We start from the raw sequence: 26,689 nt of genomic DNA, 5'->3' as shown, positions 1-26,689 counted from the left end.
GTAAAGTTTGCATATTCTGGAATAGGATTTAAGAGAGAGTCAGAAGTTCAAGGGATTTTTGTGGGGATGAGTACATTTTGGACAATAAGTGAGAGAAGTGATAATTCAGCTGTTGTCTTAGAGGTTTAGTGAGCCATCAAGGAACTTAGAATTCAGCTTTCTGTGGGGAGTAAGTGTAATAATCTAATATAAATGGCAAGGTGGCAAGTTTTTAAGTCTAGTTGTCTAATGAGCTAAAGTGCGTACCAGATTGTTCTACATTACTCCAGTAATGAAGACCAGATGATGAGTATAAGAAAAGGGTGTACTGTAAAATGACCTGTTTGGTGGTATGTTCCCTAAAGACCATTGAACATGTTAAACTCCCTGTGTTTACTTTTGCCTCTAAGTGACAACAGATATATAAGGCAGCTATAGGTTGGAATGAGCTAGAGCTAAAGAAAAGATAAGCATGACAATCTTGATCATATATATTTCCCTAAAACATTAAAACCGTACTTGTTCAATAAAATTGCCATAGAAAAACAGAGAAGTAAAAGTTGAAGTTGCTTTTTATTTTTTCCCTCCCTACGGGCAAAAATTGTACAGATTTTATAAATATTGTGAACGTTTCACATTGAATCCATCATATCTTTATCAAAGCTTAAGCATCACATCACATTATTTATTAGTTTGCATCTGTGAAAATGATCAGTTGTAATTTGTTGCAATGATATTTCTTTGTTTTTTTTTATATATTTTATTGATTTTTTACAGAGAGGAAGGGAGAGAGATAGAGAGTCAGAAACATCGATGAGAGAGAAACATCGATCAGCTGCGTCCTGCACATCTCCTACTGGGGATGTGCCTGCAACCCAGGTACATGCCCTTGACCGGAATCGAACCTGGGACCTTTCAGTCCACAGGCCGACGCTCTATCCACTGAGCCAAACCGGTTTCGGCTGATATTTCTTTGGAGTTTTGTTTACTGTGTACTTTGAAATCGTCTCTCATAATTTTTCCCCCTTATCTTTATTTTTAGTTTCAGAAGCCAGTAATGATTCAACAATAGATGATGTGGTTGAAAATCATGTTGCTGACCAACTTTCATCAGATATTACACCAAATGCTATGGATACTGAATTTTCAACATCATCTTCTCCAGCCAATTTACTGGAACGACCAACCAATCATACAGAGACTCTTGGTCATGATCATTTAGGAACTAATGACCTCACTGTTGGTGGATTTTTGGAAAATCATGAGGAGCCAAGAGATAAAGTACAATGCCCTGAAGAGAATATACCAGCATCTTCACTCAACAAAGGGAAGAAATTGATGCATTGCAGAAGCCACGAAAAAGTCAACACTGAACTAAAAGCACAAATAATGAAAGAGATTAGAAAGCCAGGAAGAAGTATGTATAATTAGACACAAACCTCAGATTTTATTTTGTGTGTGCTCAAAAAAAAGAAAATTAACTAAAAGCTTATATCTAATTCTAGATCAGTCTTGAACAATATATAAGCTACTAGAGGCCTGGTGCATGAATTCATGCACCGGTGGGGGTCCCTCGGCCTGGCCTGCGCCCTCTTACAATCCGTGACCCTCAGGGGAAGTCGGACTGCTGGTTTCAGCTTGATCCCCACAGGCCAGGCCAAGGGACCCTACCAGTGTATGAATCTGTGCACCAGGCCTCTGGTATGCATATAAGATCTTTGGTTAATCTCTTCCCACCCTCCCCACTCCCCCCTTCCCTCTGAGATTCATCAGTCTGTTCCATGTTTCCATGCCTGTGTGTTGAGCATCTGCCCACTGGTGGTCAGTGTGCGTCATAGCTACCAGTCGGACGGTTGCTTAGGCTTTTATATATATAGATATGTGGGATTTGATTCTTTGTTTAGCTGACAAATATCTACTTGCTATATCCAAAGTACTATGCTAAGTATGATAAGCAGGAGGGACTGAGAACACAGGAAGAGCACACATAAATTACATATAGTTCTTACCATGACAGGAACCCATAGTCTTTAGTATTCTCCTAGCCAGCAAATGAAATTTTAATGTAACAGCAAACCCAAAAAGATGTTGGGAATATTAAATGACTTCATGTCTCTAAAGTTCTTGGCATAGTGCTACCACTGTGTTTAAGATTTAAACTATTATGGTGACCAGGGATGTGTTTAGGTAAAAAAAACTAAAGTTAGGAAAGCTATCTATTATATCAGCGGTTCTCAACCTGTGGGTCACGACCCCTTTGGGGGTCGAACGACCCTTTCACAGGGGTCGCCTAAGACCATCGGAAAACGCATATATAATTACATATTGTTTTTGTGATTAATCACTATGCTTTAATTATGTTCAATTTGTAACAATGAAATTGCGGGTCACCACAACATGAGGCATTAGGAAGGTTGAGAACCACTGTATTACATGAAAACAAAAGAACTTTGTGGGATAAAGTTTCAGTATCAACTGGCATTCTTTCAGAAGGTGTCGACAGATCACTTGTTATGATGGTCCAGAAATGGGTAAGACTCAGTCCTTGCCATTTAGGATCTTACAGTCGTTAGCAGAGTTTTGTGTGAAAACTTGAAACTAAAATAGTCACTCTTACTCTGTTTTATTATTTTTCCTCCTTATACCCCCAACACCCAACCCCCTTTCCCTATGGTGGCTATAGTTTACAATTTTCATTATAAGGGTGCATTTTTGTTAAGGCCACTTGCGTCTTACTTTTCAGTGGCAATACCAAAAAGCTAATACCAAAAAGCTATTTATTCACCCTTCTAAGCTTTGGAACTTTAATGAGAACTTTTACTAAAAAAGCAGTGTTTGACAAATTAAAGTCTTCAGTGAGCAGTGAAAATTTTATGTAGAATATTTTTGGTTTTGTCTTAGTATATCTTGTAAACTGAAATAGAAAAATATTAAATATGAATGCAAATGAAAGCCACTTAATTTTTCTTTTTGCTTCTCTTTTAAGAATATGAAAGAATCTTCACTTTACTGAAGCATGTACAAGGCAGTTTACAAACAAGACTAATATTTTTACAAAATGTCATTAAAGAAGCATCAAGGTAAATAATCTATAGAACATTATAAGAAGTATTTTAACAATATGTATTGTGCTATGCATGTATGTGACACACACACACACATAAGCACTTCTCTCTTTTGTAATTTATTGAAAGAAGTTCACTTAAAAAACAGCCACACAAAAATTCTTTAGAACTTGAATCTTTTCTTCCTACGAAGTATAGGTACTTGCATAATTCTTTTTTCCTACTCTTGTGGCTTTTGGTGTCTGTATATTTAACAGCCTCTAATTTTTCTCCTTTGTATATTTGGATTACTGTTAATATTAATCAGTGATTAGTAATAAACTCAAAAGGCAATATTTTAATGCAGCTCACTTGTATGTGGGAAAACTTGTAATTAAGGGGACCAGAGTCAGATAAATGGGCCTTATTCTGATTGTTTCAGTAGCCCAGGATTATGTACTTTAGTACAAGGAATGTGAATCAAGATTATAAATGGTAACTCCATAGTACAGTTAACTGGAAAGCATAGTTTTATAAGTTTAGTGAATATAAAAATTTGTTTTATTTTTCCTTTAAGACTTTTAATATTTTAAGAAAACAGAGTTTATCTTATCTGACCTTCCCAATATACCCATTTTTTAATTAGTCCCTCAGTTTCTCCCATGCTACACTCAAAGTTTGTTTTATATTGAGCAGTTCATTGTGTTTGTGTGTGTGTAAGAAAGAGGCTACAGCATAGGCTACTTTGAAGGTGCAAGATAAGGCGATAACTTTTCATATTATCTGTTTTTAGTATTTAATCTATTCTGCTCTTTACATAACATTCTGTCATCTTGGATGTCATCATGGATTTAGCTATATTCCTGGTGCCTGCACTTTACTTATACCACCTTTTAGAGCAGCAATTTTCAACCAGTGTGCCTCAAGAAGTTAAAAACTTCTGCAATACCTGACTAGTCAGGGGCATTGACCTCTTTTCCCTTACATTGTCAAATTAAAAAATTACATCAGTCATCACAACAATAATCAATGTGCATGAATCAAAATTAGACCTATTTTTTGGTCAGATTGGCAAAAATGTGTTTTTTGGTGTGCTGCAGATTTACTAATTAGTTTATGTGTGCCATGAGATGAAAAGGTTGAGAATCGCTATTTTAGAGAGTTATGTAATAATATAGTGGTTACAAGTAGAGAAAAAGTGGGTATAGATTAGGCAGTGTTTTGGGATATTCTAAAAAGCATCAGCAGTATTAGTGCTATGTAGACAAATGCAGTTTCAGTGAACTATATTACTGAAAAAATTTTTAAATTGCAGCTTGAACGGTAACTGTTCATTATATTCTATACTAAAGATGTCTAATTATCCTTGATTTGCTAGCTTTCAAATTATAACAGTAGAACACTGTGGCTTTTAAGTGCTACTACCCAGCTTTCATTTCATCTAACATTTTGTGAGGGATTATATTCATACTTTGTTCACATTCCTTTTAACATTCAACTTTCAAAGAATATAAGAAGAAGCTATTGGATTCATTGCTTTGGGAGTCCTAATTTTGCTGCAGTATTAGTAATCCTGTATATATTAGGTTTTTCCTTTTTCTTTTTTATTGTGGAAGGAATAATCTCTTTCCCATTGTACTTAGGCCTGGATTGTTTGTTTTAGGAACAAATTATAATACAGTACTGATAAAAATAATTTGCTAGTCTTCCAGGAGATTTCATATGTCATAAAGTTGTTGATTTTTAATTTTTATTTCTCTTTGAAAAATCTTCCCAAGGCAGTTTCTGTTTTAAGAAAAACATACTGATGTATAACTTACTCGTTAAAAAGGAATTGAGAGTGCTATTATTTTTTTTATACAGGTTTAAAAAACGAATGCTAATAGAACAACTGGAGAACTTCTTGGATGAAATTCATCGAAGAGCCAATCAGATCAACCATATTAATAGCAATTAAAAGAAAACAGAATGTGGCCACTTATTTCACTATATCTTCTCCAAATACAAAGTAAATACAAGACTGTTGTGATTTTGCATTCATTTTTTGACATGCATTGTTGGCTATTTGAAATACTAAGAGCAAGTCTACAGAACCTTTCTCATCATTTTACAGTGACCTTTTCATTTTGGTTTATTTTTGTAATGTGAAAAGTATCACTCTAAAAAACATTTTTATTTAACAAACTAAAAATATTCCTTCAAATCTCTTGCTTGTCATTGACTCTTGCGTGTCAATTTCCCTCAGGTTCTATTTTCTTAAACCAACCTTTAAAATTGTCACCTCTGTTAAGGTTGAACTTTGCCAAAAAAATAAAAAAGAAGTTACTTTGTAATTTTTGGGGAAAAAAGCACATACATTAAAACTAGGTAATGTTTTGTATATACAGTTATTTTGGATATATTATTGTAAGTTGTACAAATGTATTTTGAAGAATATTTAAGAAAAGCACTTTTGTTATTCCATCAATAAATGCTCTATTTTACTCTTGTGTGGTTTAGGAAATAATCACATTTAAAGAAATCATTTAAAACTATCTTAAGGTAATGGAATTTTAAAAGCTTTGCTTTATAGCATTGAAAAAAATACACCACTTGAAGTTCATATTTGTTAAACCTAACTGTAATTACTTGGTACATAATCTGCATTGTCTTTTTTCTATATGTTCTTATCTTTTGTTGGTCATGCCAAAGTACTCCCATTTCTTCCCAGAGGATGGAATCAACAGTATCTGTAGCAGATAGGCAGATACTTTAAACGCTGTTTAAAAAGCAGACACCTTTGGACAATATTGGTTTCCTTATTTCCCTTCAACCCCTTTTCCTTTCTTATTAGGATTGTAGATGGCTCAGAGTTGAAACTGAAATAGCTTCCTGTTAGCAGCTTGATGCCATGCTTACAAAAGTCCCATAAATTGGGAGTTCAAGGGGGATCTCTTTGTTCTCTGCTATTCTCATACATAAACTCTCCATTTTATTTGAAGCTAGATGAAAAGGAAACACGTTAGGATGACTTGGCCCATTTTGCATTACCCCCGTTTACCTGGGACAAGGAAAAACAAACACTGTTCATTGTCCACCTTCAGCAAAGTGGCCTCACGTCCTTACTGAGGACACGACCCTATGACCTGACTCACCATTCATATATCACTGCTGTGCCTTGTAGTGCTTTGGGGTAGCCAGTAGAAAAAGAAAAATGCATTTAGATTAAGTGGGTGAAATAAATTTATAAAATTATAGTAAAATTGAAGTATTTTTAGGTTCATAACATTTGAAAATTACATACCCTTATCTTTTTACACTTTAGTAGAACAGTTTTTACATTTCAAGGGTATAGGGTAATGAAATTGTAACTTTTTATGAAGAAAAGCATAGATGAAAGTGGAGAACATGTTTGAGATCTGTTAATTTTTTTAGTCTAGGGGATTTGAAACTCTCCTAATACTGAAGATAAACCCTGTCAAGAAAAAGAAGCATGTATAATGTTATATAGTATTTTCATATGCAATTCTTTAAACCTTTTTTACCTCTACTAACTTTCTTTAAAGCAGGATGTCATTTAATAGATGGAATTGTTAAGGTAATTATCTACAGTCACATTGCTAAATTCAGCAAGAGTTACACAAAATCCAGAATATATTGTCTGGTCTTAAATTATATATAAATGTTTATATTCCGAGATTAATGGAAGGGATTACATACAAGTCATTCAGATAAAAATTCATGCTTAAGAATATTTAGGAAAGGGATTCAGTCTATTCCAATATTTAGTGTCCTTATCAAAAAAATTCTAATTTTCATTTCAAAAGTTGCTTATGAGCTACTAATCCTTTAGACTCTTGACCTTTAATCCATTGTTGGGGGGATGAACCTTAGAAAGAGTTGTAAAGAAGCAGTTTATTCAATCTCTTTTTGTCAATTTCTGCCACAGTACTCTACACGCTCGTCCTAAAACCTAGTCACAAGGTTTGAAACCCATTGAAATTCAAGCTTAATATCCCACCTCTATCGGGTTTTCTGCATTTTAAGAAACTTAGCTTATATTTCAATTAGTGAAATACTGTAGAATTCTTATAAGCAAAGGGGAAGTGGACTATATTTGAGTGAAATATGTCTTTTAGGCCTTTCAGCTCGCTGGATGACTAGGCTGGACAAATTATATTTTTCAACAGTTAAATCTTGAGATAAAGAGTTTTTCTTAATGGTCTCATGTGTCCCATTTGTCAATTGATGAGTCATTATTTGCCCTTATTAGTAAGATTGATCAATTTGGTATACTGAAGGCTGAGACTCATTTTTATCTCTTCAATACCCCTGTCACCAGAAGAGTGTCCATCCACTTGTGTGATGTGGGTAAGTATCTCTGAGAAAGAGGTAAATTAATTCACAGGGACTATAGATGTGCAGCAGATTATGTCACTGGTTTTGGATTAGCCTTATGTTTTCATTCTCTGTTTACTAAGGCAATTCTACAAACTATCATCGAAATGGTAGTGTGTCCTTTACTACTTCAAGGATTTTATAGTCATTTTTTTAAATATATTTTATTGATTTTTTACAGAGAGGAAGGGAGAGGGATAGAGAGTTAGAAACGTCGATGAGAGAGAAACATCGATCAGCTGCCTCCTGCACATCTCCCACTGGGGATGTGCCTGCAGCCAAGGTACATGCCCTTGACCGGAATTGAACCTGGGACCCCTGAGTCCACAGGCCGACGCTCTATCCACTGAGCCAAACCGGTTAGGGTGATTTTGCAGTCATTTTTATGCAGTTAAATTCCAAGAAAGAAATTGTTCTCATAACTGTCATCAACTTTAAGTGGCTATCAGCTTTTGACAATGACCTTTCTGTTCCAATTTAGTCTCCTGTCTGTCTGAAGGGAGTAGAACCTGTCATCTTTCATTTTTGACATGTATGTTTTCAAGAGAGGGCTCTCTGTTCCTTGTTCTGAGTGATATGTGTCATTTTCATCTAATATGTATGGGGTTGGGATGATTACTAGCAGGACATATCTGTTGATGGACCTTTTCTCCCCAAATAATCCCAAAATGATCATTTTCATCCTTTTTGTCACTAAAGTGTTCCTTTGATTTCTAGCACAACTTGCATCAGTATGCAAATGATTCTCAGATAAAATGATGTTGACAATATTTCCTTAAAAATTTGTGTAAAGCCTATGCCTAATTTTCATGATTCTAACTTTTGACTTTTTTCTCTCCATAAATAAAAATAATGCCTGATGTTTAGTTAAAGTAGATCCATTTTTGCTTGATTTTATTAGTCTTGTTCCATACTGTTTCTTTTGAACACATTTAGACTTGCCAACAACTCTTTACTGAGAATCTCTTTTCCTTCCTAGGCTGATAAATAATTGCCATAGGAGGAGGGGGAACATTAAGAGGAATAATTTGAATACTTTGTTCAGTGTTGTTGACACTTAAGGACTTCTGGGCTTGTTCTTATGTGCTAATTATTTGCCTGTACTATACCATTTTTTTGAATTAAGATGAGGTATAGGGGGATTAAAATTACAAGAGCAAACATTTGAATATTTTTTTTTTCCAGCAAACTTGAGAAAGAACAACAGAAAGACTAGAAATCTGAGTGCATGCATTTACTAGACCATTAGGGTTGCTGAGAGTCAGAGGACTTCTTGGATACTCTAGTGGTCTGAAGGAACTGTCTTTTATCCTGCAATGACAATGGACTGGGCAACAAGTTCAAGGAAAAAGTCAAGACTTATAATTTATTTTACTTTTGTGATTTTTCTAAGTCTCCCCAGAAGTAGAAACTTGAATTTTAAAAATGTACATCAACTACAAATGAGCTTGAGAGAGAATGGTGAAAACCCACAGAGGATATTAGTTTCCCTTTAGTTATGAAATGTTCTCCTTTCTTGGGATATGAAGCACCATGGAAACTAGCTAGAGGGAATGCTTGTTAGGCTACTGTGGATAAATGAGCCCTTGTTGCTAGAGAGAGGCTGATTCTAACAAAAACTGTAATGGCAGTGTTGTGCTCAGGAAAAAGATGTATGGCCGATTTGCTTTAAAAATAGGGATCTGAGACCTTTTTAGTAACAATAGCACTGCAGGAAAGATAATAGAAGAACCCCATTAAAAGTGATATCTGTAATACTTTAAATAATAAAGATAAATTAAAAACAGAAGAACCCCATTGCATTTTCTATTCATTTGAAGAAAGTTACTATTAAAGTTGGATATGAAGTCCCTTGATTTTGAAGAAGTAAAAGCATCCTAATTTTGGGGGGAAATTAGGGGAAATTAAAGAGAAAAGACACCTATTTTTTCAGAACGACTATTCCTTTTATGGGGATGATGGTACAAATCTTTTTCAAAATGAGTATCTCTTCCATTAGTTTTCAAAAACTGTTCTCTGTTAACATGTTTCTTAAATGCTGTACCACGTCTGCACTTGGGGTTTTCAGTAGGAAACTTTAGAAGTATGAAGATTGAACTGGCTAAATCTAGATATAGACAGCAGTGGGGCTATGTGGACAGCTCAGTTCCCCTTATGAACACACCTGTGGCTGCAGATGCCTTGGTGCCTTCCTCTCAAACCTCAATCTTGGCTTTGTGGATCACTTCAAAAACAAAAGCCATCTTGGCCTAACCATAGGAGATAAAGATGTGAATTGCTTATTGTATTTTTTATGCATTTGTTTTAGAGATTTGAGTACATTTTCCAAGAGTGCACTGTACTTAACAGTTACAGTCTTACGTTGCTTACTGTATAGCTAGGGAGAGCTTGTCAGAAAATTCTTAAGGTGCAGAATTTTATGCAACTTTCAAAACAAAGTTAATAAATCATAAAAACCCCAAATTAATATTCAGGGTTGTGCCCCATTTTTTCAATAGTTATTTTTTAAAGTTTCTAGTTAATATTTACATCTCTGTCAGCCAATATTTCTAAAACTTTGGCGGTATAAGAATTACCAGAATATGTGTTGAAGTGCAGATTCTGGAGTCCAGAAATGTGCATTTCTGTCAAGCTTCTGAGATGATTTCTTGGATGGACTGCATTTTAAGAGCCACTTTTAGATGACAGTGGCAGATTTTACTATAGGCTTTAAAAGGCATAATTCAGTGAATTGAAAATGTGTCTAATGCTGCAGGAGTGCATTTTGTATACTGAGCTATATCAGCTATGCAATTAACTTGCCTCGGGCTAGAATCTGCAAATAAAATGAGAAGTTAAAACTACCATAGTTGTGTGCTAACAGTTTCAAAGATAAGCCTGGCAAATAGGAATATCATAGGTTAGAGGAATTAATGGATTTTTGTAATTTAACCATTAATCATTTAAAAACACAATGAAATATTTGATGACAAAATAAGGAAAGAAAGTTATGAATCTTTAGAACTAGAGAACACTAGGAATTATTCAGTCCAACCCTTTAATTTTAGGTGAGCTGTTGGCATCTGAGGTTACAGTCTTGATAAGTAGAGTTGGGCATATGCAGGTTTTCTGACTGCAGTACCCATTTCCACCCACCCCTTCACACAAACACGATCATCTTTCAAAAAGTAGTCAACTCTAGCATGCTAATGGAAAGGCATCTGTGGTAAGAGTCTTGATCATTACCATGTATATTTTGAGGCAGTTTCTTTGTTTCATTTTAGACTAGTACTTGAAGTGTTTTGCATTTTTATGCACATACCAGGAGATGGCAAATGACCGTCATGAGAGAATAGAACCAGCCCATAGTATCGTCTCTCCAGTATTTCATCAATCTCGTAAATTAAGTACACAGAGGAAATTGTGAGTTGGCTGAGTTCTCTGTAAGGAACATTTATTTCCCAGCATCACTGAAGGGGACCTGATGGGGCCAGAGAAAGGGAGAAAGCAATGGAAACATTCACCTGGCATCTCTTGTCCTAAAGCCAGTGACGAATCTGATTTAAGCAATTGGTCTTTTTCTATAGAATCTTTTAGAAGAGAAACTTTCTATAATAATTGTGGGTAAAAAATGGTTCTTTGTTGGTCATGAGTAGGCTTTACTAATCTGGCTTTATTGCTCTCTAGTGTGGTATCTGAACATTTTAAATAAATGTTAATGAAATGAGCAGAGGTTTACTATGAAACCCTATGTCAGCTAAAATATCATAAGTGCGTTTGTGTTAGAGTCCAGGCACCTTGGCACAATGTGAGAAATGGGACCAATTGGTACAAATGAGTCTTTGGTTAGATGGGCTTACTAGTAGCTATTGCAGTTTCTTGAGACTGAAACTGACGAGTTTCATTTTCATAGTTTTTCTCCATCACATGGCAAGAATGGTTCAATAATTGACATTTCCATGTTTGCACAGCCATAGCCAAGACTTATAGCCCATCAGGCCCCAGCATTGGCGCCTCTCAAATTTTATCTCTGATAAGAGTTAACATTTCAGAAGAACAACATTTATGATCAAAACAAGAAATCAGGTGTTATCTGTGGGTTTGTGTTTTTCTTCTTGCTTGATCTTGTATTATAGATACCTGTATGCTTACTTTTGTCAAGGAACTACTGATATGTTATGCAACTAATGAAACCAACTTAAAGGAGGCCAAGCACAAAAAGCTGTCATTGGGCTCTTCCTCTCCTGCAGTGTTAGCAGCCACTTAGTGCCATTGAGGTTGTACAACTTGTTTTCCCAAAATTTGTTCCCAAGATTATTTATAGGTGCTACTCTAGAAAAGGGTTCCCTGGTTTATTAAAATGGGAAATGCAGGTTGAGTAGTATTGTGCTTTTGTTTTTGTAGTGGACTTCTTAGAGCTGCTAATTTGCTAATGTTCATAGTCCTACAGGAGGACTATAATATGTAGTATTTAATCATGAAACCTGTATGGTCTTTCTAATAATAGGGTAAATTTATACAAAAAAATCTAATCTTGTTAATATATTTTCTTTCACATTAGTATATTCTTCTAGTATTTGAGGGCATCGTGGCTATTTTGTGGGAGAGCATGGCGTATTACCCTTACAAGATAGTACGTTTCAATATCCAAAGCAAAGGGGTAAGTTTTTCCTTACTCTCCCTCCTGGCATAATCTCCACTCTTCTTCCATAACAGCTTCTAACATGTTTACATGTTAACCTTACTTTTTAGATTGTTAGCTCTTAGGATGCAGAAGCTGTCTTAGTCATTTTAAATACTTTGTACTTTGCTAAACTAGTGTAATAATGCTTGTGTGTAGTAAATGTTGGATTAATGAATATTAGACACTTCTCATTGTCCATTTGTTTCATTTCCATAAAAATAGCTGCCTTCATGTTCTTTAATTTGATTTCTCTTACAAGGAAATGCTGGCGGTGTCTGTAGAATCATAGGGGCATAGGACAGAATGAGTCTTAGGTAAGTCTCATTCAAATGATTGCTTCAATGGCCCTTCTCCTTTATTAGTGGAGACCACCATTCTTTGTGTGTTGTTGGTCATACTCTCAAAAGGTTTAAGAGTCTTTATAACATGACATTGTGTAAACACAAGATTGCAAAATATAAATCAATGTCTCTACATTTGATCCTCAGCTTCTCATAAAACAGGATAAGTAGCCCTAACCAGTTTGGCTCAGTGGATAGAACGTCGGCCTGCAGACTGAAAGATCCCAGGTTCGATTCTGGTCAAGGGCATATACCTTGGTTGCAGGCACATCCCCAGTAGGAGGTATGCAGGAGGCAGCTGATCGATGTTTCTCTCTCATCGATGTTTCTAACTCTCTATCCCTCTCCCTTCCTCTCTGTGAAAAATCAATAAAATATGTTTTTAAAAAAACAGCGTAAGTATGTCATTTGTAGTGTCTTTTGTCTTTAAATTATTATTACTATTGGCAAATTTAGTGGCTTTTTAGAAAGTTATTGCCAGATTTGCTTCTAGTTTATTTTTCTCATCTTTTTAATTGTAAAAAATTATAAAAGATGGAGAGTGTGTCATGTAGCACCCAGCCCAGGATATTTAGAGTGCTAAAAAGGAGCTGAAATGGCCTCTGAATCTAGGCTGTGGTTAGTTGCTTTCTCCTTCTTCTAGTCCACTCCTCATGCCTTTCTTTCTCTCCCCTCCCCAGCTTTATTGAGATTATAATTGACATATAACTTTGTGTAAGTTTAAGGTGTACAATATAATGATTTTATATATGTACATATTGTGAAATGATTACCACAATAAGATTAGTTAACACATTAATCACGTCACTTAATGACAGTTTTCTTGTGTATTAAGTTTTAAGATCTACTCTCTTAGCAACTTCCAATATACAGTCTATAGTCACCATGCTATACATTACATCTCTAGAACTTATAACTGGAAGTTTATATCCTTTGACCACCTTTACCCTTTCCCCAAACCCCTTCCCCTGCCCCTGAGAAATACCAATCTACTTTCTGTTTCTATGAGTTTAGTTTTATTTTTTTTAGATTCCACATGTACTTGATATACAGTGTTTGTATTTTTTCTTTCTGACTTATTTTACTCAGCATAATGCCCTTAAAGTTTTCCCAAGTTGTTGTAAATGGCAGGGGTTTTCTTCTTTTTTTTTATGGCTGAATAATATTCCATTGTGTAAATATACCACCCCTTCTCTATTCATTTATCTGTCAATGGACACTTAGGTTTTTTCTATGTCTTGGCTATAATAAATAATGCTGCTATGAAGATAGAGGTACAGATATCTCTTTGAGATAGTGATTTCATTTCATTTGGATAAATACCAAGTAGAATTGCTGATCATATGGTAGTTCTATTTTTAATTTTTTGAGGAACCTCCACACTGTTTTGCATAGTCGTTGTACTGATTTACATTCCTATCAACTGTATACAAGTGTTCCCTTTTCTCCACATCATTGCCAACATTTGTTATCGCTTATCTTTTTGATAATAGACATCCTAACCAGTGTGAGGTGATGTCTCATTGTGTTTTTGATTTGTATTTCACTGATGATTAGTTGATTACCTTTTCATATACCTTTGGCCATTTGAATATCTTCTTTGGAAAAATGTCTCTTCAGATCCTTTGCTCATTTTTAATTGGATGATTATTATTATTTGTATAATTATATATATTGGATATTAGTCCCTTAACAGATATGGGGTTTACAAATGTTTACTTCCATTCTATAGATTGCCTTCATTTTATCAATTGTTTCTTTTGCTGTGAAGAAGCTTTTAGTTTGATATAGTCCCATTTGTTTACTTTTGCATTTGTTGCTTATACTTTTGGTATCATATCCAAAAAATCATTCCCAAGACCAATTTCAAGGAACTTTTTTCTGATGTTTTCTTCTAGAAGTTTTATGGTTTCAGACTTTTAAGTCTTTAATCCATTTGGAGTTAATTTTTGTGAGTGGTGTAAGAGAGAGGTCCAGTTTTATTTTTTCATATGTGAATATCTAGTCTTCCCAATACCATTGATTTAAGAGACTGTTTTTCCCCATTGAGTATTCTTGGCTCCCTTGTCAAATATTCATTGACTGTATGTGCATAGATTTATTTCTTGGGTCTTGGTTCTATCCCATTCATCTATGTGTCTGTTTTTATGCCAGTATTATACTGTTTTGATACCATGGCTTTGTAATATAGTCTGAAATGAGGACATGTGATACCTCTAGCTTTGTTCTTTTTTGGGATCTTTGGCCATTCAGGATCTTTTGCAATACCGTATCCTCTGCCTAGATAACTTCAAATGACTTATCTTCTACTTTATTGAGTCTTTCCTCTGTTTGGTTAACTCTGCTGTTTAAGCTCTCTTTTGAATTCTTCAGTGTAGTCATTGAATTCTTCAGCTTTAGAGGGTTTTTTTTAATGGTTTCTATGTCTTTTGTTGACTTCTTATTTTGTTTATGCATTATTTTTTTAATCTTGTATCGGGTTTTTTTATGTTTTTGTGTTCTTGCTTACTAAACTACTTTAAGAGGCTTATTATGAATTCTTTGTTTAGTTCATAGTTCTCTGTTTAGGATAGTTATTGGAGATTTATTCATTTCTTTTGGTGGTGTCATGTTTCCCAGATTCTTCATGATTCTTGATTCCTTACATTGTATGTGTGCATTTAAGTAAGAAGTTTCCTCTTCCAGATTTTGCAGGTTTGCTTTTGACCTTCACCAGTCAACATTCTTGGGCAGGCTTGCTATTGTTGTCTCTATTAAGGCAAAGCCACTGCATATGCTCTGAGGTTGTGGGGGTGCTGCTGGCTGGGTTATATAGTTGGATGAGACAGCTGGCTGGGCTCCTGGTTTGGGCAGGACTTCTGTTTATGTCCCATGGTTAGGTTGGGCCACTTGCCCTGCAATTACCTCTGGTTGGGTGAGGTTGCAGTCTCTTTCCTGGCAGGGTGGTGCCACTTATTGGATGCCATGATTGGGCTACTATGGATTGGGCTTCCCAATTGCTCCTGTTAAAGTGGGGTCTCATGGCTGTGCTTCCCAAATGGAGGGTGCTGCAGGCTGGGCTCAATGTTTGGGTGGGCCTATAGACTGTGCCCTACAGTTGGGTGGAACTGCAGGCTGGGCTCCATTGATGAGTGGGGTTGTAGGGTGGGCTCTGTGGCTGAATGCTGCTGTAAGCTGGCCCTGTGGCTTCCCAGGATTATTGTTCAGGCTTCTTGGTTAAATGGGGCCGAGGCTATGCTCAACAGTTGGGCAGGGCTGCTGACTTGGCTCTCTGCCCAAGTGGGACTGTAGGATGGGCTTCTTGGCTATCTGGGTTCTCTGGCCAGGCTTCCTGGCTGGGTAGGACTTGAGGCTATACTCGGTAGTTTGTTGTGGCTGTAAATTTGCTTCCCTGCCTCAGAAGGATAGTTGTGTGACTCATTGACTGGGGAATCTAATCAGGAAGAACTGCCAACCAAGCTCTCTGGCCAGACAGAGCCACTGGCTCTACTCTGTAGATCAGCATTGCTGCTGGCTGAAGTCTTTGCTGAGGTGCCCTGCAAGCAGGATCATGGCCTGCCAATGTTTGAGGGCTGCTTGCTGTAAGACTTGCCGCACCCCCTTCTCCATCTCTATCTGATCCCCAGTGGTCCCTGAGAGGCAAGACCTAAATGGGCTTCTCAGAAAGCATCCTGCCAACTTTGAGTGAGCTGGATGTTCATTTTGGCTCTCTTTTCCCACTGGAGAAACTGTAGGCCCCAGGGGAGGGGGAGGAGGAGGGCACCATGGGTACAGTATTGTGTCAGTCTGGAGGAGGGCTGATGCAGTCAGAATGTAGCCATTTCTCTTATCCTTCTAATGTATTCCCCAGTCTCCATGTTTCAGAGGGGTGTTTCAACCTCACCCCCCGGGGTGCTGGGATTTTCACAATGGTGACGTGTCTATCAATAGTTGCTCATTGATTTTCTTGGGATGGGAAATGAAATGCAAAAAGACCTATGTCATCATCCTGATGACGTACTGCAGTTCTGAGCAGTCATCAGGTGTGACATAAATTAACTTCAGTGTGCAGTCAAACAGCTATGAGTGGTTTGCTCATTTGCCACACTAACAGGGAGCTTGTACTTCTTATTGAGCAGAGACTGGAAACTACTCCCTTATAAGAGTCAAGAATAAAATAGTTCTTTTTACAGTTTCAAGTTTGTACGCAAGGAATATTACTTGGCATAGGAAGCATGGGTTTGTATCAAGCCTGCTGACCCTATGGACATAGAATTGCTCAAGAAATGTATCTCTAGCTGGTACTTTAGTGTAAAAAAAAAACCTGGAATTACTCTAAAAGCTTCATGACATGCAGTGTCAAGGATGTTTGGGGAGAAAAATTACATTCTGGTTTCAATTGGGCCTTGAAATGATATTGAGCAAGTTGTTCAGGCTTGCATTCTGGTTTCAATTGGGCCTTGAAATGATATTGAGCAAGTTGTTCATTAAAAAGATTTAATGACATGAAGGAAGAAATGAGAACTTGAGTGAAATGATTCTGGGCTTTGAAACCAAATGGAAAGAAAAGGACAAATTCCCCTGTAGCTGTTAAGCTTCCATCAATAGTACAAAACTGCATAGGAACCTCTTGCTAATTATAGAAGGGGAGGCCAGTGTTTTCTGATCATTTACTCTTTGGCAAGCTCTCTACTGATGTTTTTCTATATGTTGTAGAATTTCATTTCCACAAGTAAGAGGTGAGGTGGGAGGTGGCTACCCCGTTTTAGGAATGATGGAACTATTTGTTAGATTCAATGGCCATGTCTCCATAATTAGGTCAATAGCCTACTAGGGCACAGAAGTGACTACTCTCTTGATTATGGTTAAAGATGGGCCATTGGAAAACAATACTTAATACTTTAGTTGCCAAATTTCATTATCTACAAAGTACCAGATATTAAGTGCGTATTTTAACCATTGCAAGCCATATGGTGTATGCTGCAACTGCTCCATTCTGCCCTTGTAGCAGGAAAGCCGATATATACACTGAGTGGCCAGATTATTATGACCACCTGACGTTTGTAGACAAATTAGCTATAATTTTGCGCTGAAGTTGCTAGAGGGCCAGACCATTATAAATAGGGAAGCAGGTTATTTACCACGACAGTATAAGGGATTTTTTTTCTGAAGATATGGGTAAATAATGCGATTTAACAGCCTTTGAACTTGGGTTATATTTGAACGTGAGTGGCCAGATTATTATGACCACCCCATCAGTACTTCGTTGGGCCACCTTTTGTCTTCAATACTGCAGCGATTCTTCTTGGCATTGACTCCACGAGATGTTGAAAGGTGATGCGAGGAATCTGACACCATGCCTGATGAATAGTACTGTCTAGTTCTGTGAGATTTGATGGTTGTAGAACCAGCTGCCTGATGGCTCTTTTGACTTTATCTCACAAATGCTCAATTGGATTGAGATCTGGTGATTGTGGGGGCCACCTAAGCAAAGTAAAGTCTCCCTCATGTTCTTGAAACCACTCCTGCACAATACAAGCACCGTGGCATGGCACATTGTCTTGTTGGAAGAAGCCATCTCTATTGGGATACGCCATCAACATGATAGGATGAACCTGATCAGCAACGATACTTAGGTATGTTGTGCTATTCAGACGTTGTTCCACATGAATTAAAGGCCCAAATCATGCCAGGAAAACATGCCCCAAACCATAACACTGCCCCCACCAGTTTGAAGGGTTGCACTCATGCATGTGGGGTGCATGCTTTCATGCTGTTTCCGCCAAATTCTCACTCTGCCATCTGCATGATGCAACTGGAAACGTGATTCATCAGACCACATGACTTTTTCCCAATGCTCGACTGTCCAACCCTTGTGTTCCTGTGGAAATTGGAGACGTTTTATCTTGGTAACTGCAGACAGCAAATGTGTTCAAACAGGCCTTTGGCTTCCATATCCCATACGATGCAGTGTATGGCTAATTTGCCTACAAACATCAGGTGGTCATAATAATCTGGCCACTCACGTTCAAATATATCCTACATTCAAAGGCTGTTAAATTGCATTGTTTACCCATATCTTCAGAAAAAAATCACTTCTACTGTTGTGGTAAACAACCTGCTTCCCTATTTATAATGGTCTGGCCCTCTAGCAAATTCAGCACAAAATTATAGCTAATTTGTCTACAAACGTCAGGTGGTCATAATAATCTGGCCACTCAGAGTGTGTGTGTGTGTGTGTGTGTGTGTGTATAAAACTTGTAAATAAATGGGAGTGGCTGTGTTTCCGTAAAACTTTATTTATAAAAACAGGTGTTGGGCCCTGACCAGTTAGGCTCAGCCGATAGAGCGTCGGCCTGCGGACCAAAGCGTCCCTGGTTCGATTTCAGTCAGGAGTATGTGCCTTGGTTGCCCAGTAGGAGGTGTGCAGGAGGCAGCTGATTGATGTTTCTCTCTCATCGATGTTTCTAACTATTCCTCTCCCTTCCTCTGTGAAAAATCAATAAAATATATTTTTAAAAAAACAAAAAACAGGTGTTGGGCCATCATTTGGTGAGCCCTACTTTAGAGGAACAAAACTTTATGAGAGATTTTAAGGCTGGTGTTGTATCATAAATCAGCGAGATAGATATGAGACGCCTTAATGAGCCAATTAATTAGGAGTCTTTATTCGAGCGGGCCCAGAGGGAGGTGTTTTCCAAATTTCTGAGCCTTGACATAGAGGAAGTTTCCCGTATTTATACCTTTTGCACTTCTTTGTCTGCAGATTTCACAAAGAGCTCTGTGTAGGTTATTGTTACAGGCAGTTTGTAACCTTGAATATATAATGAACCAGTACTTGGCATAAGAATATGGGAATTATTATCAGTATCAGTATTGGCCTGTTATGTCAGATGGCTAGCTTGCAAGGTCAGACAGCTAAGTTTTTATCTTTTTCTATTACTCAAACTAAAACAGTTATTTTACAGAATAAGGGACTATCTAAAAATAACAGAATTGGCCCATAGAATAAGAGACTGTCTAAGAATAACAGAGTAGTTCAAACAGCAGTTTTCCAAAGGAGGAATTACTATGCTTCAGTGTGTTTTATCAGCAGGAACCATGACTACAAACTTCACTCTTGACACATGGTAACTGCTCAATAATTATTTAACAAGCCAGATCCATGCGCCTCTATTTCTGCTGATTTAAAAATAGACTTTAACTGCATTATAATAAAAAGGTTAGGTATCTTTAAAGGTTCTTTTTAAACTAGGTTGGTTATTCGTAGATCTTGTCAGAGGAGCTTAAAGGCTTTGGAAGTCTTTATCAATAGGTGAGCTACATGATGTTAGCTAAGCTCAGTCTTGTTTAAGGACACAGAATTGATGGAATTTTAAGATGTTCTTCCAGGACATAAAGGCAGAGAGATGTTTAAGAACTATTAAGGGATCTATCCAAGATGGCAGCAGATAGGACGACAGTGAGTGAGAGAGTGAAAGGGGAGTGCGTGGATGTGTGTGTGTGTATGTGTGAGTGAGGGACAGTTATTCCAGAGGACTGTTGGGGGCTGGTGGACCAGGCTCCCCTAGCCGGGCAGCCTCTACTACCACTGAAATCTCTCCTGGGGTGGCCGGCTCTGCCGCATAGATCGGGCCATCTGGAGGGGGAGAGCAGCTGTGACTGGGAACCCAGCCTCACCTCCACCCAGGGAGACCTCTGACACCACCTGGTACCCTATAGCCACACCGGCCAGGGACCAGCTGCCTCAGCTGTGAACCCACGAACACGGAGACTCCATCCTTCCCAGCCACAGGCTCCCAAAAAGTTTGTCCAGGGGGAGACAAAATAGTAGCCGAAAAGGCAGATGAGTCCGGTGCCTTCTCACGGAGCAGATAGAAGAAACAGCTGAATTGAATAACATCCACCCAGAATTCGTGAATTAAACTCAGCTGGAGAGGCAATCCATGGACAGAAAGGTCACAGATAGCCAGGAAACTGGTGGAATTGGGGATCTGGGCTAGAGGGAGAAACCCGCGCAGCCTGGACTGCGCTCAACCAATACCATGTCCCTTGGGAAGAAGTGTAGCACTCAACTATGGAAGGGTATCCACAGGGCTCCTGGCAGCAAGGGACTCTAGATCTAAGCCCAAAGCCATGGGAGGCTGTGCCCGGAAAGGCAGCCTGAAGTTCTGCACCGGCAGCGCAGGGCCTGGGGGAGAGAAACTCGCAGCGGTGTGGTTGCTCTTCTTTATAATCTTCTTGCTTTTACTCGCTAAACCCAGGATCTTGCAATTACAAACACTCACCGTGGCTGTGATGCAGAGGAAGGTGGTTTTGTGGAAGCTGGGGAACATAATAGGGAGAGACGATCAGGAGGCCAGCACTGGGATCATCTGATCCCTCCAACCCTGAGCAGACATTTTTCTCCTGAAGACCAGGCCCCTCCTAGCAGCGCAGCCACACCCAGCCTTGAGCTTGGCAGGGAAACAAAGATTTGAAATACTCCAGGGAGCTTTTGGGGACTGGGTTGAGGGTCCATTTGGTCCCAGAAACTAATACAGAAACACTGCCACCTAAAGGCAGTGTCAGAAATAGTTGCTTGTGTAAATACGACTGAAAGCAGGCAGACAAACTAAGCAGGCAGAGTGGTCCCACCTGACTGACAACAAGGCTGTGGTGTCTGACACAGAGGAGCAGTGGATCACTGGGAACTTCAACACAGTGCTATCTAGCAAGAAGCTGAGATGTACCAGTTATAACAGTGGAGAAGGGTCTTAGACCAGTCCCCATGGGACATTAAATATTCAGCTGAAGCCAATGAACTTAACTACTTCACTTTTTTTTATCTTTTACTTAAGAAACTAAAAATCTTTTTTTATTTTCTTTTTTAAAATTTTTATTTATTTATTACTAGAGGCCCGGTGCACAAAAAATTGTGCACTCGGGGGGGAGGGGAGGGTCCCTCAGCCCAGCCTGTGCCCTCTCACAGTCTGGGACCCCTCCGGAGATAATGACCTGCTGGCTTGGGCCTGCTCCCGGGTGGCAGAGGGCAGGCCCAATCCCTAGGTGCAGCCCCTGGTCGGGCTCAGAGCAGAGCCAATTGGGGAGTTGGGGCGCCATCCCCTGTCATGCACAGAGCAGGGCGATCGGGAGGTTGTGATGCCACCCTCAGTCATGCTCAGGGTAGGGCCAATTGGGGGGTTGGGGCACCGCCCCCTGTCACACTCAAGGCAGGGTCGATGGGGAGGTTGCAGCGCCACCCCCTGTCACACACAGAGCAGGGCCGATCAGGGGGTTGAGGAGCTCCCCCTTGTCACTCACAGAGCAGGACCGATCAGGGGGTTGGGGTGCCGCCACTCTCACACTCAGGGCAGGGCCGATGGGGAGGTTATGGCTCTACCCCATCACACACAGAGCAGAGCCCGTGGGGTGGGGGGATTGGGGCGCCACCCTCTATCACCCACAGAGCAGGGCCGATCAGGGGGTTGGGGCGCCGCCACTGTCACACTCAGGGCAGGGCCGATGGGGAGGTTATGGCTCTACCCCGGCACACACAGAGTAGGGCCCGTGGGGTGGGGGGGTTGGGGCGCCGCACCCTGACACACACAGAGCCACAGGGTGATCAGGGGGTTGAGGAGCTCCCCCCTATCAGGCACAGAGCAGGGCCGATCAGGGGGTTGGAACGCTTTCCCCTGTCAGGAACAGAGCAGGGCCGATAGGGAGGTTGTGGCCCCGCCCCCTGTCACACACAGAGCCACAGGGCGATCAGGGGGTTTGGGCGCTGCCCCCTCTCAGGCTGATCCCGGTGCCAGGAGGCCTCGCGGCTCCGCTGATCCCAGTGCTGGGAGGCATATTACCGTTTTACTATATAGAATAGAGGCCTGGTGCATGGGTGGAGGCTGGCTGGTTTGCCCTGAAGGGTGTCCTGGATCAGGGTGGGGGTCCCCACTGGGGTGCCTGGCCAGCCTGGGTGAGGGGATGATGGCTGTTTGCAGCTGGTCACACACCCTTCAGGATGGGGGTCCCCACTGGGGTGCCTGGCCAGTCTGGGTGAGGGGCTGAGGGCTGTTTTCAGACTGGGACTGAAGCTTCCAATCGCTCCTTTTTTCTTTTTTCTTTTTTCTTTTTTTATTCTGGGCCAGCTTTAGCTCTGAGGCTTGGCTCCAGCTCTGAGGCCTCAGCTGCTGGAAGTAAGTATCTGGTTTGTTTAGGTTCTATAATCGAAACTCTGTATCAACTCCAGCTCTGAGATCCTGGTTTGCTGAAAGCAGGTTTCTGGGATTTTGTTTAGCTTCTATATTTGTTACAATGTTCAAACTGCAGGCTCAGAGGCTGGCAAGGCAGGCGGGGAATGTTGTAGTCGTCCGTCACTGAAGCAAGCAAGCCTCATGTTCAGTTTAAGCTGCCTGGCTGCTGGCTGCCATCTTGGCTGGCAGTTAATTTGCATATCGCCCTGATTAGCCAATGGGAAGGGTAGCGGTCGTACACTAATTACCATGTTTCTCTTTTATTAGATAGGATTATTACCATTTTTGACCTTTTTGTTTTGTTTTTTTTTGAATTAGTGTTCTACATTATAGTTTTATTTTATTTTTTATCATTACCTTACTCTATCTCATTTTTTCCTTTATGCCCACCCTTTCTTGCTCACTTTCCCTTTTTCATCCTGTTTCTCTTCTCCTATTCCTGCTTTAGTTTTTCTCTCTCTTTTCTTTTTACTCCCTGTTAAAAATTGATCTTCTTTATCTGCTTTATTGACACATTACTATTACAGTAGTCTCTATTGGCTTACTCATATATCTAATTTCCTCTCCCCTGCTCCAAGTCCATGCACCCTTCTCTTCTCTTTCTTCACTAGCCAATATTTTTTTCTTGTTGTTGTTGCTTGTTTGATAGTTTGTTGTTTTTTATTTTATGCTTTTGTTTTCCTCTCCTTGCTTGTTCTCTTCTTCTACTAATAGCTTAATTAGTTTCACTCACCAAACTCAGTCCTATCTGCTGGCTACTCTATTCTCCATTTCCAAAAATAGATGAATATATAGATAGATAGATTAAAGGTGAAAATTTTTAATATATAAATTATATATGTAATACATTTTAATTACTATTATTTTAAAATTATTACTTATTATTATTACATTTTTAATTAAGTATATTGTTGTTTACTTTTCTTCTTATACACTCACTCTCTTTCTACCTCCTCTATACTGAATTATGGCCATTCCCTCATTCATTCAATTCCTTTACCTTACCTTCTGGAAATAAGCTCTACCTCTTTAAATTCACCTCCCCTCCTTTTTTCTGGGGATTTGTGGTTTGCATTTTTTGGTTTAGTTGCTGGTTTTATGGAGTTTTCTCCCTATATATGTATATATTTTTTCTCTTTCTTTCATTCCCCTTATTTTTTCTTCTTTTTCTTTTCATTATTACCTTTTTCCATTTTCTCAATATCATTTTTGCTCTCCTTTCTCTCCCCTAATTCTCTTTTCTCTGGTGGTCACCTTTATTTGGGTTTATCAGTGTTGTGAATACATTTGTGTTTTGTTCCCTCTGTGTTGTGTCTTGGTGAGTTGTATTTTGTGCCTTTTGGTCAATGTGGTAGAGAGTGAGCCACATAAACAGACACCCTGAGAGGAATGAAAATGGGAAGACAAAGAAACAGCCCCACATGAAAGAAAAGGAGGAATCACCGGAAAAGGAAGTAAACAAAATGGAGGCAAGCATTTGTCAGAGAAAGAATTCAGAGCAATGGTCATAAGGACGCTGAAAAGGTTGTAAGACAAATTCAACAACATGTGTAAGAATCAAGAGGAAATGAAGAAGAACCAAGAAGAAATGAAGAATGACATCACTGTAATAAAGAACACAATAGAAAGCATCAACAGTAGACTACAAGAAGCTGAGGACCGCATCAGTGAGCTAGAAGACAAGGTAGGAAAAAACACCCAAGCAGGGCAACAACTGGAAAAATAAAACTTAAAAAACAGAAGGAGAGCCTAAGGGAGCTTTGGGACAACACAAAATGAAACAACATCCACATAAAAGGGGTGACAGAGGGAGAGGAAACTGAGCAAAGAATAGAAAACCTGTTTGAAAAAACAATGACAGAAAACTTCCCTGATATTGGGAAGAAAAAACACACACAAGTCCAAGAAGCTCACAGAGTCCCAAACAAGCTGAACCCAAAAGACCGACACCAAGACACATCATAATTAAATTGGCAAACACCAACGACAGAAAGGCTGCCAGAGACCTTTGTAAGTAACTTTCTGCCAGAGAAAGACAGAAAGTTACCTACAAGGGATCTCCCATTACACTATCAACTAATTTCTCAACAGAAACACATCAAGCCAGAAGGGAATAGAATGAAATATACAAAGTGATGCAAAACAAAGGACTGAATCCAAGCATACTATACCCTGCAAGGCTATCATTCAAAATTGAAGGTGTAATCAAGAGCTTCACAGACAAAAAAGGGCTAAAGAAGTTTATTGCCACCAAACCAGCAATGCATGAAAAGCTAAAGGGATTGCTGTAAAAAGAAGAAATAGGAAGGGAAGAAGAAACACAGGCATAAAGAATAAAAATGGCTACAAACAAGTACCTATTAATAATAACCTTAAATGTAAATGGATTAAATGCTCCAATCAAAAGACATAGGGTAGCAGAATGGATAAGAAAACATGACCCATATATCTGCTGTCTACAAGAGACCCACCTCAGAACAAAGGACTCACACAGACTGATAGTAAAGGGTTGGAAAAAAAATTTTCAGGCAAATGGAAATGAAAAAAAAAAAAAAAGCTGGGGTAACAATACTTATATCTGACAAATTGGACCTCAAAGTGAAGGCCATAACAAGAGATAAGGAAGGCCACGTCATAATACTAAAGGGAGCAATTCAACAAGAGTATATAATGCGGATAAGCATTTATGTACCCAATGCAGGAGCACCCAAATACATAAAAAACTTCTGGAAGATATCAAGGGAGAGATTGACAGCAATACAGTAACTAGAGGCACGGTGCACAAAAATTTGTGCACTCAGGGGGGAGAGAGGGGTCCCTCAGCCCAGCCTGTGCCCTCTCACAGTCTGGGACCCCTCCGGAGATAATGACCTGCTGGCTTAGGCCTGCCCCCGGGTGGCAGAGGGCAGGCCCAATCCCTAGGTGCAGCCCCTGGTTGGGCTCAGAGCAGGGCCGATTGGGGAGTTGGGGCGCCACCCCCTTTCATGCACAGATCAGGGCAGATCGGGAGGTTGCGATGCCACCCCTAGTCACGCTCAGGGTAGGGCTGATTGGGAGGTTGGGGCGCTGTCCCCTATCACACTCAAGTCAGGGTCGATGGGGAGGTTGCGGTGCCACCCCCTGTCACACACAGAGCAGGGCCGATCTGAGGGTTGGAGAGCTCCCCCATGTCATGCACAGAGCAGGGCTGATCAGGGGGTTGGGGTGCCGCCACTCTCACACTCAGGGCAGGGCTGATGGGGAGGTTATGGCTCTACCCCCGTCACACACAGAGCAGGTCCCGTGGGGGGATGGGGGGGTGGGGCGCTGCACCCTGTCACACACAGAGCATGGCCGATCAGGGGGTTGGGGCGCCACACCCTGTCACACACAGAGCCACAGGGCGGTCAGGGGGTTGGGGACCTCCCCCCTATCAGGCACAGAGCAGGGCCGATCACGGGGTTGGAACGCTTTCCCCTGTCAGGAACAGAGCAAGGCCGATAGGGAGGTTGTGGCCCCGCCCCATGTCACACACAGAGCTGCAGGGCAATCAGGGGGTTTGGGCGCTGCCCCCTGTCACGCTGATCCCGGTGCCGGGAGGCCTCGCAGCTCCGCTGATCCCGGTGCTGGGAGGCATATTACCCTTTTACTATATAGGGTAGAGGCCTGCTGAATGGGTGGGTGCTGGCTGGTTTGCCCTGAAGGGTGTCCTGGATCAGGTTGGGGGCCCCCACTGGGGTGCCTGGCCAGTCTGGGTGAGGGGCTGAGGGCTGTTTTCAGGCTGGGTTGACTGAAGCTCCCAACCGCTCCTTTTTTTCTTTTTCTTTTTTTTTATTCTGGGCCAGCTTTAGCTTTGAGGCTTGGCTCCAGCTCTTAGGCCTCCGCTGCTGAAAGTAGGTTTCTGGCCTTTGCTTACATTGTTGCGATCCTGCTGGCTGAAGCCCTGCGGACTTAAAAAGGTTTCTGGGGTTTTGTTTAGCTTCTATATTTGTTACATAGTTGCTTAGAGTTGCAGCTCAGAGGCCTGCAGTGGCAGGCGGGCAATGTTGGAGTCCTCCATCACTGAAGCAAGCAAGCCTCATCTTAGTTTCAAGCTGC

General features: G+C 40.0%; 2 protein-coding genes across 2 annotated transcripts in view; one reads left to right on the top strand and one right to left on the bottom strand.

The window, feature by feature from the left end:
* The window catches only part of INTS6 (integrator complex subunit 6), a 119,878-nt gene extending 113,396 nt beyond the window's left edge, over window positions 1–6,482 (top strand). The window contains exons 16-18 of the mRNA XM_081082813.1: window positions 1,022–1,396; window positions 2,966–3,059; window positions 4,887–6,482. Of these exons, the coding sequence (XP_080938939.1) occupies window positions 1,022–1,396; window positions 2,966–3,059; window positions 4,887–4,980 (563 nt within the window). The 3' untranslated portion in view covers window positions 4,981–6,482. The remainder of the gene's footprint in view (window positions 1–1,021; window positions 1,397–2,965; window positions 3,060–4,886) is intronic.
* A 2,376-nt stretch (window positions 6,483–8,858) lies between these two features.
* SERPINE3 (serpin family E member 3) overlaps window positions 8,859–26,689 on the bottom strand; it is a gene marked incomplete at its 5' end in the record, with an annotated part of 61,052 nt that continues 43,221 nt past the window's right edge. The window contains 4 exon segments of the mRNA XM_081083906.1: window positions 8,859–9,108; window positions 9,565–9,595; window positions 9,599–9,635; window positions 9,637–9,649. Coding sequence (XP_080940032.1) covers window positions 8,993–9,108; window positions 9,565–9,595; window positions 9,599–9,635; window positions 9,637–9,649 — 197 coding nt within the window. The 3' untranslated portion in view covers window positions 8,859–8,992.

The sequence above is a fragment of the Myotis nattereri genome (assembly GCF_964212035.1).
Source record: "Myotis nattereri genome assembly, chromosome: 2".
NCBI classification, from domain to species: Eukaryota; Metazoa; Chordata; class Mammalia; order Chiroptera; family Vespertilionidae; genus Myotis; species Myotis nattereri.
The sequence above is the reverse complement of the archived record's forward strand: the minus strand, read 5'-3'. Positions and strand labels throughout refer to the sequence as shown.